We start from the raw sequence: 16149 nt of genomic DNA, 5'->3' as shown, positions 1-16149 counted from the left end.
TGTCTCTGTACTGTGAGGTTCCGGATGTACTTGTTTAGATCAATAAATAAGTCAAAGTTGTTTACATGACTGTCTGGGGCAAATTTGAGGCCTTTACTCAATATCGCATTTTCTGTTGCAGATAATTCTTTCTTTGAGATGTTGATGATTCCAGACCCTGGGATGCAGGAACTTGTACACTTCTTTTCTTCTTTGGAGAGTTGTTTGCTCCTTCCGGAGCCTCGACATCCCCGTTTTAGTCTTCTTTTGAGACCATGGGGTGAGTCGAGTCGAGTGTGGAGTTCTTCCCTCACTGTGTGGTGGGGATGATCTGTGTTTCGTCCTTCGTCCAAAAAATTCTGTTGTTGGCGTTGGTGAGGAGATGGTGACCGGAACTCTTCACCACGTCCGAACTGATGATGTGCATTATATGAGGGAATTCTACCTCTTTCATTTCTTCTGTAGTGGTTTCTATTTTCTCTTTCATAATTATGGGATGGTCTTCTTCTTCTAAATGTTTTCCTATAGTTATCTTCGTTACCATAGTCTCTATGGTCCTGTCTTCGTGACCTTATTTGCGGGCCATATCTGTTTCTTTGGTTGTTTTGACCGTTTGAGTAATTGTACTGAGAGTGGTATGTGTTATTTTCTCGATCAATGGATCGGTATGAATGTCTTCGTTGTTTATCCCAGATGGGGATGTTGCCATAATCTGGTCTATTTCTCCTTATGGGTATTTCTTGATTTCTGGTCTCATTGGGCCAAATGCGGACATTGCCAGTGATGTAATCTTTTTTATCTCTCAGGAATTTCTTTTGTTTTCTTTGGATTATGTCTTTCTCCAGGGTGTCCAATTTGGTTTGCATATCAATAATATCTTTTTTAAACTCTTCGCTTTCATTAAATTTGGACAGGAGCTCTTCAATTTTTCCCATTTCACTTTCGAGTGAGGTGATATATATAGCCAAAAAAGATAGGGATACTTACAGGTCTTTTTGAATAAACAGTTCTTTAATCCATCTCACCAAATCAATTTTAAGTGCAATGTGCATGACAGTGGGCCATGAGTTGTTGAGCACCCTCTCTCTTAAAAAAGAGGGTGCTCAACAACAGTGATAGTTTTGAAAGAATACAGAGGGTTGACACTTCTGGATTGGAAAGTAAACTTGTGGCTCAAACTGTAAGTATATTCTCGTAACACTTTTACATGGATTAAATAATACAATATTTATTAAAAGAGAAGATTGCGCACTCCAGAAAGCCTTGTATATATTTTACTGTTAACATTTCATGTCTTAATCTCTTTGAATTCTTGTATTGAAGAAATCAGAAGTGTAAAAGTCAACGCGTTTCATCTCTTCACGAGACTTCATCAGGGGAAAACATTTGTGGGCATATTTCTTCTTTTTTATATATTTTTTTTAAATATCGTATTGTTTAATCTACTTTGTGTTATGAGAATATATTTACAATTTGAACCGCAAGCTTAAAAGTTGGGTATTAACCCCAATTTTTAAACTATTACAGTTGTTGAGCACCCTCTTTATTTTATTTATAATGTTTCATGTTGAGTCTATTTAACAGGAAGCTCATTGCCCCCCCCCCCTTCTCCCTTTGATTACGATCTATAAGAAGCACAGAATAAGGGTATTTCTAGCAGAAAGTGAACAACTCACTTCTTGAAGTTGATGTGTTGGAAGCAAAAGTATCTGAGCGGCTTTGACAAGTTGTTATGGCAAGATGTCTGGGTCGGAGCGTCTCCACAGTGGGAAACTTTCTTGGGTGTTCCCGATATGTAGGGGCTAGTACCTGCCAACAGATGTGCCAGGATGGACAACTGGTGAACCAGTAATAGGAAGGCTCAATGATGCGCATGGGGAGTGAAAGGCTTGCCCTTCCGGTCCTACTCTAGCACAAAATGCTGGCTATGATAGAAAGGTGGCAGAATACACAGAGCATTAGGCACTTCCAGTGCCGGTACTGACCCCTGTCCAACGTTGGAAGTATTTACAGTGGGAAACTGAGCATTGAAACTGGACCATGGAGCAATGGAAGGAGATGGCCTGGTCTGAGGATGCTAATTTTCCATTACATTGTGTGGATTGCCGGGGGGATGTGCATCATTTACCTGGCACCAGGATGTGCTTGGGGAAGAAGGCTAGCCAGTGGAGGCAGTGCGGTGCTCTAGGCAGTGTTGTGCTGGGAAACCTTAGATACAGCATCCAAGGTTTCCCAGCAGTTCCCCAAGGTTTCATGTGGGTGTTATTCACATGTATCACCTACCTAAACATTGTTGCAGACCTGGTACACCCATGGTGACCGTGGTGTCTCTGAGCAGGATGATGTGGTCAGCTACACTGCAACATTTGGTCAGCAAATGTTTGAGGAACATGATCGAGTTTAAAGGTGTTGACTTGGCCTCCGATGGATCATCTGTGGGATTTAACAAATACAGAAAAAATCAATCCCAAGGCGCAAAATTCTCTACTTCAGCCGGGTCCGAAAGATCGGGATCACCACTCAATCCCTGGTTTGGCTGATTGTTTTGGAAGAAATGGACCAGGGGCGATGTAGAGTCGATTTCACACAAGTTTAGTCCCACCTCCGTTTAAGATCCGTGCAGTGTAGTTATATAAAAAAGAAAAAATACATTGTATGAATTCTCTCTTAGTTATATATGGGACACATAGAAGGGTATATTTCCCAAATGCGTACCCCACTCACGCAAGAAGTAGGGGTGTGGGTGTATAAATGTTTCTTTGCCACACACTCAGGGTCCACCACATGTGATTAAGCACTCAGATTAACTGCGTACCAGTACTCACGATGGAACAGATGTTAAACCTCACATAAAGGTATCTTTTTTGGAGTGTCTTTTACAGAATTGCTCCAAAACAGGTTTTCCCTCACCATCGATGTTGATATGCAAAAAACAGAGGAATAAATCGTATGAAGATTTATTTGTGAGGGAACCGTGTTTTTCACGAACAACAGAAGGGGTGGGATCTCTGATGCGTACCGTACTCACAGTAAAGAAATCTATACCAGATGTGTAGCGGTTTCTTTTAAGCAAGCATCCAGGAACACCACAAGTGTATCAAGTTGTTTTTAAAAATGTAAGCATACCATACTCACAAGGACAATGTTGGATATAAGTATATAAAGGTATCTTTTCCTCGTTCAAATTTCACAGGCTTAAAAACGATCTCTCATCTCAGCATGCAATTAAAAAGGGAAAGAACTCCTTTCAGTGGTGTTTTTTTCCAATACATTTATTAAGTATAACAAACAGAAAAAAACGACTGGAGCAGAAGATGGAAAAATACGGTACCTGTGTATGGGGCAATGGCCATTCACCCCAGACTGGTTACCGATACACTCACAGGATCTACTGCTAACCATTAACAGGAACTACTGCTAACTACAGGACACCTTCCGAGGCCGCGTTGAGTCCATGTCTCGATGGGTCACAAACTGCTGGAAAGTAGAACCGAGGTTACAAATGAGCACTCGATATGTGTGTCCCTCCAATAATCAGCAGCTGCTTATGGTGGGGGTAGTCAATCCCCTAAATACATAAAAAAACACAAGGATCTTGTATAAAGACAGATAAAGATAATCCGGTGGGATCTGAGTGATTCCCGCTTTGGTATGTATTAGGCGATCAGTTGGATGCTGCAGTTCTCCAGGTATATAGAGTCCAATACCACAACAGATGAACCTCCTCCTCCCTTGCAGATACAGAGCGTAGTCCAGGGTAAGTATGGCGAAGAGTATCCAATACATTAAACCACTGACGCATTTCACTGCCCTGACTGGCAGCTTTATTAAAGATCTCTGGTGAAACTGCCAGTCAGGGCAGGGAAACGCGTCGGTTGGAACCGGGTGAGTTTCATCTGTCTTTGTAGCGAACAGACTTGCTCACCTTGTTATGGAAACTATTATTAGCGGGACACAGACTTACGTGGTGATAATAACAGCGTTTTCTCTTTCAATGGTCCTGGTGACACAGCTCAACACTGGGATGTAGGAAGGTCCGAAGGAGCCAGGCACCTATCCTAAAGCTTTTAGAGGGTAGGCTCCTCCCCTACTGCATCCTGGACTCTTCAGTTCGTGTTAGGTGCCCACTGGAGTGGGTGCTATTCTAAAGGGCTGCGGGAGCAGCCGAAGAATTAGAGTAGTTAGGGTAGCTAGGTAGGCACAGTGTGAGGATTCTCATTAGTGAATCCTCACACTGATAGCGCAGCAGGAGCTGACAGAAGCGTGTCCTGTCAGCTCACTGTGCACAAGGGAGACGCTGTCTGGCCTCCCTGTGCAGCGCTTACAGCTTCTTTTAAGCTGCCTGGGCTCTGGAGCGCTCTGAAACCGGCTTCATGCTAGGTGGGGATCATGGGGGACAGGCGCTCCGTGATGGCGGCGGCCATTTTCTGCGGAGCTTACACACTGAGCTCCTATATGAGAGGACAGCAGTGTGTTACAGGCATGTTCCAAGTGGTCCCCAGCCGAGGGGGAGATACTGGAACTAGGAGATCCTACTAAGGGAGCGGCTGTCTGGGGGTGGTTGGCGCCAAAAGTCACGGACCCCGCAGCAGCAGGGACTTGGTCTCTTCCCTCACTCTGTTTTGGCGCCATTCGGAACGCTTGCAGCGGAGCTAAGCTGGCTTACAGATCCTGACAGAGTGTTTGGATTTCATGGGCATCGTTTCCCCGCATCTGAAACCGACAGACAGATAAGTGGCTGGGTGCATTGACTCTGTATAAGCGCTGTTGTACATTGTATGCACTGTGTGGTTACTTTACATCATGTCTGAGCAACAAGCTGTGGTTTTGGGGGAGGGAGCCCTTAATACACTGAGCGCTTGTAATGTTTGTACACAAAAATTTGTACCTGAGCAGATGGCCAAGGGGGGTTTGTGTATTGCTTGCGCTGCTGTGAGACCCATGGGGAGTGAACCCCAGAGGGCAGAGCAGATTGAACCCGCGTGGGCTAGTGCCCTGGGCAGGTCAGTTAACGCTTTAGTGCAATTGCTGGACAGACAGGGTGATGCCTTGGTAGAATCTCAGAGACCTATGTCATCATCTCAGCAGTCCTCTGGCTCCTTGCCTTTTACCCAGGCAGATCCTGCCTTCATACAGGTGATGCAGGATACTGCGAAGGGGATCAACAGGTTTAGTGACTTGCTAGACAAAATTGATGTTGATGCTGTAGGGACCCCTAAAAGGTCTTCTCAGTGCCTTTATTGGTAGATGAAGAGGAGGGAGCATATGCAGACATTCCCTGGGAGCAGGGTGATGATTCTGAGGATTCCTCAGCCGCATGGGTGGAGGATCTGATTACAGCTGTTAAACAAGCTTTCACTTTCATTCAGGATGGGGTACTGAGGTCTTATAACCTTGGGGATTAGAGGGTATCCGACAGGAGACAGGCACATAACATTTTCTTCAACCAGGGTGTGCTGGCTCCTCCCCTCTATATCCCCCTACTAGCCAGTTTTAGAAAATGTGCCCTCAGGAGAGGATGAACACTCCTGGAGCTCCAGAGAGTTTTTCTTCAATTTATTTTAGTTTATTATTTTCGGGTTGCTGTTTGGGCTTAACAGCTTCCCTGCGACGAGGGAAGCCGGGGTAGGGACTGCTGCAGGCCTTTCAAGGAACCGAGCTGATCCCTGCTGCAGGTCCACCGACCTGAGAGGGTGCTGTTACCGCGGGCATTGCGCTGCAGCGAGCACACCCCCAGCTGCCGCACACCCCTGGCTCAGCCTGAAAACGTCGGTGGTGAGTGTTAACCGGGTCCCCTCAGCGGGGACGCCGGTGGTTTTGCGTGCGGCATAACGGCGATGGCGGCGCGATGGCCCTGCACAGGGATCGCGCGCAGATGTTTTAACACTGCAGCCACGCCGACACTGGATGCCAGGCATTGCCACTGGACCACCAGGGCATATACCGCTATGTGGGGAAATCCTTTTTTAAAAGGATTACCAGGCGCCAGTATAAATATTAGTATAGCCCAGACGCCATTGCAAGGGGCGGGGCTTAGCTCAGAGCGGGACCTGAGCGCGCCTGTACACTGCTTCCTGCTTCTTCTCATGCTGTTGTCGCCATTACAGCAGAGCGGAGATCACTCCTCAGCGCAGCCTTGAAGGGAGAGAGATCGTTCAGCAGAGACAGCAAGTATAGCGCTTGATAGCGCTTCTTGTGTGCTTTAAGCCACAGATAGCAGCACACAGTATTGTTAATATTGTGTCTGTGCATAAACGCCGGTCTATCAAATCGATAGTCCAGGTTACAGGGTGCTGGTGTCTTCCATTTTACTCTGAGTCCCCCACTGCTAATTAAGCAATTTTACACTGTCATATAGATGTATGTGATCCTGCACAGAGTGTTAGCTACATATATTCTACTGTACATTCACTGTGTGTGTGTTCAGCGTGATTGCAGTGTGTTAAGGGGGTATTATCTCTCCAACATGGTGAGAAAAATAACTTGCATGATTTGCAGCAACAAGTTTGCTCCCAGCACTACCTCACGAGTCGCATGTGAACAGTGTATGTCACCTCAGCTCAGTAGCATGTCTCCGCAGCGCAGTAGCTCGCAGGCTGACTCCCAGGAACCTTCATGGGCTACTGGTATGAAAGCCATGTTAGAGACTGTCTCATCACAGCTGGCGACAAATAATTTACAGACTAAGCAAGTCCAGCAGGATTTAAAGGTCCTGTCAGCAAGGGTGGATATTCTTACACCCATGCCAGGGCACTTGAGGCCGTGGCACCTGACTCCGATATGGATGATGGTGACGCAGATGATATTGTAGATTCACAAGCGTCTCAGTCTAGCCTTCAAGGTACTGAAAACCTGGTCCTTGCTGTTAGAGAAGTACTAGATTTACCTCTAGCCACACCAGTTGAGGGTGACCCATTCTTTGTGTCACACAGAAGGCAGGACATAGTCTTTCCTGAACAGTCGGATTTAGAAGAGGTGTTCAAAGCTGCCTGGAAAAATCCAGAGAAACGTTTTACATTGTCCAAACGTTTTAAATCCACCTTCCCTTTTGACCCCACGGGCAGGAAGGTGTGGGAGGAACCCCCTGTTGTGGACGCCTCTGTGTCCCGCCTCTCAAAAAAGGTGGTGCTCCCAGTCCCAGGTACCTCTACCTTAAAGGACGCGGTAGATAGGAAACTAGATAGCACAGTAAAGGCTATGTATACAGCCAGCGGGGCATCCCAACGCCCGGTGCTTGCTAGTTGTTGGATGGCAAAAGCCATCTTCACATGGGCAGGCCAGATACAAGAAGGCCTGTTGGGTGACATGGATGTGCCTACGGTGGCTGAAAAGCTACGTCACATACAGGACACAGCAAAGATGATGTGCGAAGCACAGAAGGAGTTGGGTGCAATTAATGCCCGGAATTCGGCCATGGCTGTGTCGGCCCGCAGGGCCCTGTGGTTGCGGCAGTGGGTCGCTGACGCAGACTCAAAACGCAGTGTAGAGAGCCTACCCTTCACAGGGGATAGACTCTTTGGGAGTGAACTGGATGATCTGATATCAAAGGCTACGGCTGGTAAGTCCACATTCCTCCCATCAGCCTCCACCCCGGTAAGACGCCCTTCAACAGGGAGTACACAGCAGTCCTTTCGGACCTCTAGATTTCGGTCCAGGGCCAGGGGAGGCTCCACCGCCAATAGAGGCGCCAGAGGTAAGCCTAGGAAGACAGCAACTGCTGCCACAAGAGACCGTAGCACAGGTGCAGCTACTCCTAAGCCCGCTGCATGACGGGCCACTCCCACCTCGGGATTTTCCCGCGGTGGGGGCAAGACTGAGGTTCTTCAGTCACGTGTGGGATGCATCCGCCCTAGACCCTTGGGTCAGGGCCATTATTTCACACGGTTACAGGCTAGAGTTCGAAAGAGCACCCCCCCAGAGATATTTCAGGTCGGGACTCCCTGCAGCAGCAGAGGATCGCAGAATCCTCAGACAAGCTGTGCAAAAGCTGGTCCTAGCACAGGTCATCATGCCAGTACCAGCTGCAGAAAGGAACAAGGGTTATATTTCAAACCTGTTTCTGGTTCCAAAACCAGACGGGTCGGTTCGACCCATCTTAAACTTAAAGTCCCTGAACCCATACTTGAAGGTGTTCAAATTCCAAATGGAATCCCTGAGAGCAGTGATTGCAGGACTGGAGGAGGGGGAATATCTAGCGTCCATCGATGTGAAGGACGCGTACCTCCACATTCCGGTGTGGGCCCCACACCAAGCCTTCCTGAGATTTGCAATCCTGGACGAACAATTTCAGTTCCAAGCCCTACCGTTTGGGCTCTCAACGGCCCCACGAGTCTTCACCAAGGTGATGGTGGAGATGATGTCCTTACTAAGGACTAAAGGGATAAACATCATCCCATACTTGGACGACTTGTTGCTGAAGGCAGTATCAGTGTCCAAGCTGCTGGGGGCCATAGAGACAACAAGGCAGCTCCTGTCCCAACACGGATGGATCCTAAATATACCAAAATCTTCACTGATTCCGTCCCAACGTCTTCAGTTTCTGGGGATGATTTTGGACACGGTGGAGAAAAGGGTATTTCTTCCAAGGGAGAAGATTGCAGTGATACAACAGCTGTTGGGGGAGGTGCTAGCCCCAGAAAGAGTCACGGTCTACCTCTGCATCAGACTGATGGGAACTATGGTAGCCTCTTTCGAGGCTCTGCAGTTCGGGAGGCTTCACTCTCGAACTTTCCAGTGGGACCTGTTGAGCAAGTGGTCGGGCTCCCACATCCACATGCACAGGTTGATTCGCCTGTCTGTCAAGGCAAGGCAGTCTCTACAGTGGTGGCTACATACGCCAAATCTCCTGGCGGGGAGGATATTCGGGATCCAGAACTGGATCTTGCTGACCACGGATGCCAGCCTACACGGCTGGGGGGCGGTTGCACAAGGAATGCGATTCCAGGGCAGGTGGTCCTACTTGGAAACTCAGCTCCACATAAACATCTTGGAGCTGAGGGCAGTACACTATGCTCTTCTAGAGGCTCACTCCCTCCTGGAACAGCAGGCGATACAAGTCCAGTCAGACAATGCAACGACTGTTGCTTACATAAACTGCCAAGGCGGCACGAAGAGCAGAGCGTGCATGAGAGAAGCTTTCAAGATTCTGACCTGGGCAGAGACACATGCGGTGGCAATATCTGCCATCTTCATACTCGGGGTGGACAACTGGGAGGCGGACTTCCTGAGTCATCACGACCTCCACCCCGGGGAATGGAGTCTGCATCCTCAGGTGTTCGGAAGCATTGTAGATCTGTGGGGGCTCCCACAGATAGACTTAATGGCCTCAAGGACCAACCACAAGGTGGTAAGGTATTGCTCAAGGACAAGAGATCCTCAAGCAGAGGCAACAGATGCTCTGACAACGGACTGGGCATACGACCTAGTATACATATTCCCGCCCCTCCCACTCTTGGGGAGAGTGTTACAGAGGATCAGACATCAGCGGGTGCAGGCAATCCTAATAGCACCGGATTGGCCCAGGAGAGCATGGTACGCAAGTCTGCAAAACATGCTTATAGAAGACCCGTGGCGGCTGCCTCTAAGAAGAGACCTTCTGGTACAAGGCCCCTTCGACTACCAGGACTTAGGGCGTCTTCGTTTGACGGCCTGGAGATTGAGCGGAACATCTTAGCTATGAAAGGATTTCATTCCTCGGTCATAAACACCATGACCCGGGCCAGGAAGGCAGTGACAGCCTCGCACTACCATAAGATCTGGCGTAGATATGTGTCCTGGTGCGAGCACATGAGTTTTCCGCCAGCAGACTTCAAATTGGACCGTTTCCTGCTTTTCCTGCAGGTGGGCCTTGAGAAGGGACTCCGGCTGGGGTCTCTAAAGGTTCAAATATCGGCTTTCTGTCTTTTTTCAGAAAAAGTTGGCGGTCTACCCTGAAGTCCAGACTTTTCTACAAGGAGTCTTAAGGATACAGCCTCCATTTGTTTCGCCAACGGCGCCCTGGGACCTAGATGTGGTCCTGGAGTTTCTGCAGTCAGCCTGGTTTGAACCAGTGGACTCCATAGATTTAAAATACCTCACCTGGAAGACGGTGACACTACTGGCTCTGGCCTCGGCCAGAAGAGTTTCTGAGCTTGGTGCTCTCTCTTGTAAGAGCCCTTACTTGATTTTCCATCAAGACAGGGCGGAACTTCGGACAAGACAGCAGTTCCTGCCAAAAGTGGTCTCGGCGTTCCATATGAACCAGCCGATTGTGGTTCCTTCTTGCTCAGGTCATAAGGATATTCCTGAGTCACTTGATGTGGCTAGAATCCTGCAGACCTACGTGAGAAGAACATCAAGGATCCGTAAGACGGAGTGTCTTTTTGTGTTGTATGACGCACAAAAGAAGGGATGCCCAGCATCGAAGCAATCAATTGCTAGATGGATTTGTTCTACTATACAGCAAGCATATGTGTCAGCACATCTGACTATGCCGGCATCAGTGAGAGCCCACTCCACTAGAGCCGTAGGAGCATCCTGGGTGGCTGCTCGGGGTGTGTCAGCTTTGCAGCTATGTAGAGCTGCCACCTGGTCTGGTCAACATACCTTCGTCAAATTTTACAAGTTTGACACTGTTGCCAGGGATGATACCCAGTTTGGGCAGGCGGTGTTGCAACAGGCTCCGCACGTTCCCGCCCTTTCTGGAAGCTTTGGGACCTCCCCAAGGTTATAAGACCTCAGTACCCCATCCTGAATGAAGGTGAAAATAGGATTTTAATACCTACCGGTAAATCCTTTTCACTGAATTCAGATGGGGTACTGAGCGCCCGCCTCAGTGCGGGGCTCTGTTGCACAGGTTGTTATCCTGTTATTGCCTTTTGCTAATTGCTAAGTCTGGCTTTCTGATAAGTTATAGGTCCGTTGACCTGTTTAGGAGCAGCTGAGTTTTGGTGACAAAATTGCTCCATAAAAATACATTTATGTTTCTAAGTAACACAATGACGGGGTTAACTACGTTTAGTTGAGAGAGTTGTTGTGTGTGTTGTGGTGTGCTGGTGCAGATCTCACCACGTTATCTTAATGATTAGTTCCTACCTCACATACGTTATCCTTCCTTCGGGCACAGTTTCTTAACTGGCTAGTAGGGGGATATAGAGGGGAGGAGCCAGCACACCCTGGTTGAAGAAAATGTTATGTGCCTGTTTCCTGTCGGATACCCTCTAATCCCCAAGGTTATAAGACCTCAGTACCCCATCTGAATTCAGTGAAAAGGATTTACCGGTAGGTATTAAAATCCTATTTTAAAACTTTCAGTGGAGGATAAAACTCCTGCTAAAGGTGTATTTAAAACGGCAGCGTAAGGAAGCTGTTACATTTCCTTCAGATGAAGGTTTACAAGAATTGTTGGAAGGGGCTTGGAAAACCCCTGATAAAAGGCTGCAGATGCCAAAGAGATTCTTAAGTCTGTACCCCATGCCAGAGTCTACTGTATTACCAGTGCAAGGGTGCGCAGCTTTTAAGGATCCTGTGGACAAAAAGCTGGAGGGTAATCTCAAAGCTATATTTGAAGGGGTGGGATTCACCCTACGTCCCCTTATTGCTTCAGCCTGGGTCTCAAAGGCCATGATTGAGTGGGCCAATGATTTATGCACCATTTTACATGCTGATCCTTGTGTGTTGTTGCTGGCGGAGAAGCTTAAGGCAGCTGCAGAGTATGTGTTGGAAGCGGAAGAGGAAGCTCTCAAAATGGCGACCAGAGTTTCCACAGTGTCTATCAATGCCAGGAGAGTACTCTGGCTTAAGGCCTGGGAGGCAGATGAGTCTAAGAAGGCCTTAGAAACATTAGCGTTCAAAGGAAAGCTATTATTTGGATCTGAATTAGAAGAGATTATTAAGCAGGCCACGGGTGGCAAGAGTACCTTCCTGCCTGCCGCCGCAGCCAAGCAGACATCAAGATTTTCTGCTTTTAGGCCGTCCTTTCGGCCCTCCCCTAGAGGTGGTGCGTCCTTTCGAGGACAGTCATTTAGGGGAAAGTTTCAGTCCTCCAGGGGTAAGGCCCCAAAGTCAAAATTTGGTTCCTTTCACAAGAAACCTATCACCAAGGGAGAGGACAAACCCTCCGCATGACTGTCAGGGGATTTGCCCGGCAGTGGTAAAGGTGGGGGGTCGTCTATCACAGTTCAAGGAAGCATGGGCTTCACTAGACCAGGATTCCTGGGTGTTAGAAATTATAGCCCAGGGCTACAGAATTCCCTTCAAAGGTCTTCGTCCGAGAAGATTCATTCCCACAGCTTTACCAAAGGAAGCTCGGCTCCGTACAGCTCTCTTAAGAGCAGCTCACTCTCTGTTAGAGGAGGGGGTGGTAATCCCGGTTCCCAGGGCAGAGTGGAAGAAAGGCTTTTATTCCACTCTGTTTCTGGTACCCAAACCAGACGGGTCTTTCAGACCAATACTGAATTTAAAGTCACTGAATGTCCATTTGTGGGTAGACCATTTCAAAATGGAGTCTCTACGGTCGATGCTGCTAAGCCTGGACCAGGGAGAATTTTTGGCGTCCATGGATGTCCAGGACGCGTACCTTCATGTCCCTATACACCCAGAACATCAGGCCCTGTTGAGGTTTGCGATAGGAGACCTGCACTTACAGTTCCAGGCGTTGCCCTTTGGTCTGGCCACAGCACCAAGGGTATTCACCAAAATAATGTCTGTAATGGCGGCTGTGCTCCGGCTGAGGGGAATCACAGTGATACCTTATTTGGACGACCTGCTGTTCAAAGCAGAGTCAGCAGACAGGTTGCAGAGTCACTTGGCAGAAGCCATCAGTTTTTTGCAGGCTCACGGCTGGCTTTTAAACTTACAAAAGTCTCAGTTGGTGCCGTCACAGAGACTCCAATTCTTGGGAGTCATTCTGGATACCCATCTACATCGGGTATTTTTACCGGAGGCAAAGGCCAGGGATCTAGTTGCCTTAGTCCAGGAGATTCTCAGCTCTCGGAGCACATCAGTGTGGAGGTGTCTCAAGCTGCTGGGGAAGATGGTGGCGTCTTTCGAGATGTTGCAGTTTGCCAGGTTCCACTCTCGGGTGTTCCAGTGGAACATTTTGACGGCTTGGTCAGGAAACACACAGACCATGAAGTCAGAACAGATAGTGCTGTCTTCAGAAACTCAAGCCTCCCTGAAATGGTGGACAGATGTGGATTCCCTTCAGTGGGGTCGGTCACTGCAGTCCTGGAGTCACTACCGACGCCAGTCTCAGGGGCTGGGGGGCAGTAGTCTTGGACCTGCGTCTGCAGGGCTTGTGGACTCCAGAGGAGTCAGTCAACATCTTGGAACTGAGAGCTATCTGGAAGGTGATTTCTCTGGCGGGAGACAGGTTACAGAGACTCCCTTTAAGGATTCAGACCGACAACGCCACAGCTGTGGCGTATCTGAATCACCAGGGAGGCACACGCAGCAAACTGGCCATGTGGGAGGTGTCCAGAATCCTCCTGTGGGCGGAACAGAATGTTCCAGCAGTATCAGCAATATTCATACCAGGAGTGGAGAATATAGAGGCCGACTTCCTGAGCAGGGAGGAGCTGAAGGAAGGGGAATGGAGCCTAAATCCCCAAATATTTCATCAGATTACCTTGAAGTGGGGAACTCCGGATGTGGACCTGATGGCATCCAGGTTCAACCATCAGGTGCCCAGGTTTTATGCCAGGACGAGGGATCCACTGGCAGAAGCAGTGGATGCCATGACTATCCCCTGGGAGGGGAATCTTCTTTATGTTTTTCCGCCAGTTCCAATGCTGGCGAGAGTGTTGAAAAGGATACAGGCCCAGGCAATTCCAGTGATTTTAGTGGCCCCAGTTTGGCCAAGGAGGTCCTGGTACTCGAGGCTTCAGAGATTGTCTGTGGACTCGTGGCGTCTACCTCTGAGGTTAGACCTTCTAAGACAAGGACCGTTCAATCATCTGGATTCAGCTCGATTAATTTTGACGGCCTGGCTGTTGAGACCGCCATTCTAAGGAATAAAGGATTCTCAGAGGCAGTGGTTAACACCATGATAAAAGCCAGAAAGTCAGTGTCTTTGGCAAATTATTATAGGGTCTGGAAGACCTATATTCGATGGTGTGAGAGACGGAAGTCACATACATCACGTTGTAAATTGACAAAAATGATGGAATTTTTGCAGGATGGTTTTTCCTCTGGGTTAAGCCTTCAATCTCTAAAGGTGCAGATCCCGGCCTTGTCCATTTACTTCCAGAAAAGGATTGCATTATTGCCGGAAGTACAGACCTTCCTACAGGGGGTGTCTCGGTTGAAACCTCCCTACAAACAACCAGTAGCACCCTGGGACTTATCGCTGGTTTTGGAATGCCTTCAGAAGGCACCTTTTGAACCATTAAGGTCGGCTGACCTTAAGTTTCTTACATGGAAATTGGTATTTTTGTTGACAGTGGCATCAGCAAAGAGGGTGTCAGAGTTGGGAGCATTGTCATGCAAGTCTCCCTTCCTGATATTTCACGATGATAGGGCGGTTCTTCGGACGGTACCCCAGTTTTTACCTAAAGTAGTCTCTGCTTTCCATCTAAATCAGGAGATAGTTCTGCCTGTGTTTCAACCCCCAGAGGGTTCGAGAAAAAGGGACAAATTGAGGAATTTGGATGTTGTGCGTGCCTTACGCATTTATGTGGACAGAGTTAAGAGTGTCAGAAAGACTGATACCTTGTTAGTGTTGTATGACATACACAAAATTGGTTGGCCTGCATCTAAGCAGACCATTGCTAGGTGGTTGCGCTCTGTTATAGCGTTTGCATACACTAAAGTTGGTAGGCCTGTTCCGGCCAGGATTAATGCGCATACCACCAGGTCGGTTGCCACCTCTTGGGCGGTTCGACATGGGGCAACAGCTGAGCAGGTTTGCAGGGCTGCCACTTGGTCATCTGTTCATACATTTGCCAAATTCTATAGGTTCCATGAGTTCGCGTCGGAGGACGCATCATTTGGACGAGCAGTGATGAGAGCTGCAGACCTGAGCGTACCCACCCAAAGGACCGGCTCTGGAACGTCCCAGTGTTGAGCTATGTCACCAGGACCATTGAAAGAGAAAAAGGGATTTTTGTAAGAACTTACCGTTCCAATCCCTTTCTCTGATATGGTCCTGGTGACACAGCGATCCCTCCCTTACGCTCAGTAAGTATGCCAGAAGTTTCATGATGTTCATGTTATTTGGTTAAAAGTTATTGTTGAAAAATGTGCATATAATATGTGCAGGCGTTTGTACTGAGTTAATGTATTCCAGTGGCTTTGAAAGATTGAACTGAAGAGTCTGGGATGCAGTAGGGGAGGAGCCTACCCTCTAAAAGCTTTAGGATAGGTGCCTGGCTCCTTCGGACCCTCCTACATCCCAGTGTTGAGCTGTGTCACCAGGACCATATCAGAGAAAGGGATTCGAACGGTAAGTTCTTACAAAAATCCCTTTATCTCCAAGCTTTTAGTTTCAGCGGACTGGTATTCTATGTATGTGTAATATATTATGGCCACTAGGTTTTTATATGTATTATATGTTTAATACATTAAACAATCATTCTTGATACTAGCGCTTTATTGTATTTTCATACAAGATCCCGATGGGTCAGAGCTGTTTTGGCGTCATGAGGGGACATAAACTGCCTTATCAGATCTTGTAATGTTCTGGCTCATGGGTGTATATTAGCGCTAATACTCCTAATTCATGTGTAAAGTCTTAAAGTGCATATACCCAATGGTAAAGGGATAACATGTAGTGGAGCCTGATCCTGTAATTCCATGTCCTGCCTGCAGGTGGAGGAGTCTCTGCAGAATATTGGGAAGTTCAGCAGCGCTGTGAAGCTTGCGGCATTCTCTCCATTCAAGTCCACCCAGAGCGCGTTGGAGAATGTGAACGCCATCTCTGAAGGTAATGTCAGGTGGTTAGCGTTACACGTGGGGCGTGCAGTGATGTCTAATGATCTGTCAATCCCCTGAGCTGTGTGATGTCACCCTGATTACTGAGCCCTGCGCATCCCCTCCCCAGACTTTGTCTGGGTGCCTGTGTGGGGCATTCATGTGACCTACAGTATATACTGTATGACCTGTCTGGTTCTCAAACTCTGCCCCCTCTACAGGCTTCTCTGGGTGTATAACATGGTGGATCTCCATATGTACGCCATACAATTAGCTATAGTC

The 16149-nt window shown here is 48.0% G+C and overlaps 1 protein-coding gene across 2 annotated transcripts in view; it reads left to right on the top strand.

Moving 5' to 3' along the window:
- The window catches only part of LOC146061037 (uncharacterized), a 139926-nt gene that overhangs the window by 24019 nt on the left and 99758 nt on the right, over window positions 1–16149 (top strand). For both annotated transcript variants that reach the window (XM_083174441.1, XM_083174448.1), the window contains exon 3: window positions 15766–15880. In XM_083174441.1, coding sequence (XP_083030567.1) covers window positions 15766–15880 — 115 coding nt within the window. The remainder of the gene's footprint in view (window positions 1–15765; window positions 15881–16149) is intronic.

Source organism: Crinia signifera, chromosome 1 (assembly GCF_055691185.1).
Source record: "Crinia signifera chromosome 1, ASM5569118v1, whole genome shotgun sequence".
Taxonomy (NCBI): domain Eukaryota; kingdom Metazoa; phylum Chordata; class Amphibia; order Anura; family Myobatrachidae; genus Crinia; species Crinia signifera.
The sequence above is the reverse complement of the archived record's forward strand: the minus strand, read 5'-3'. Positions and strand labels throughout refer to the sequence as shown.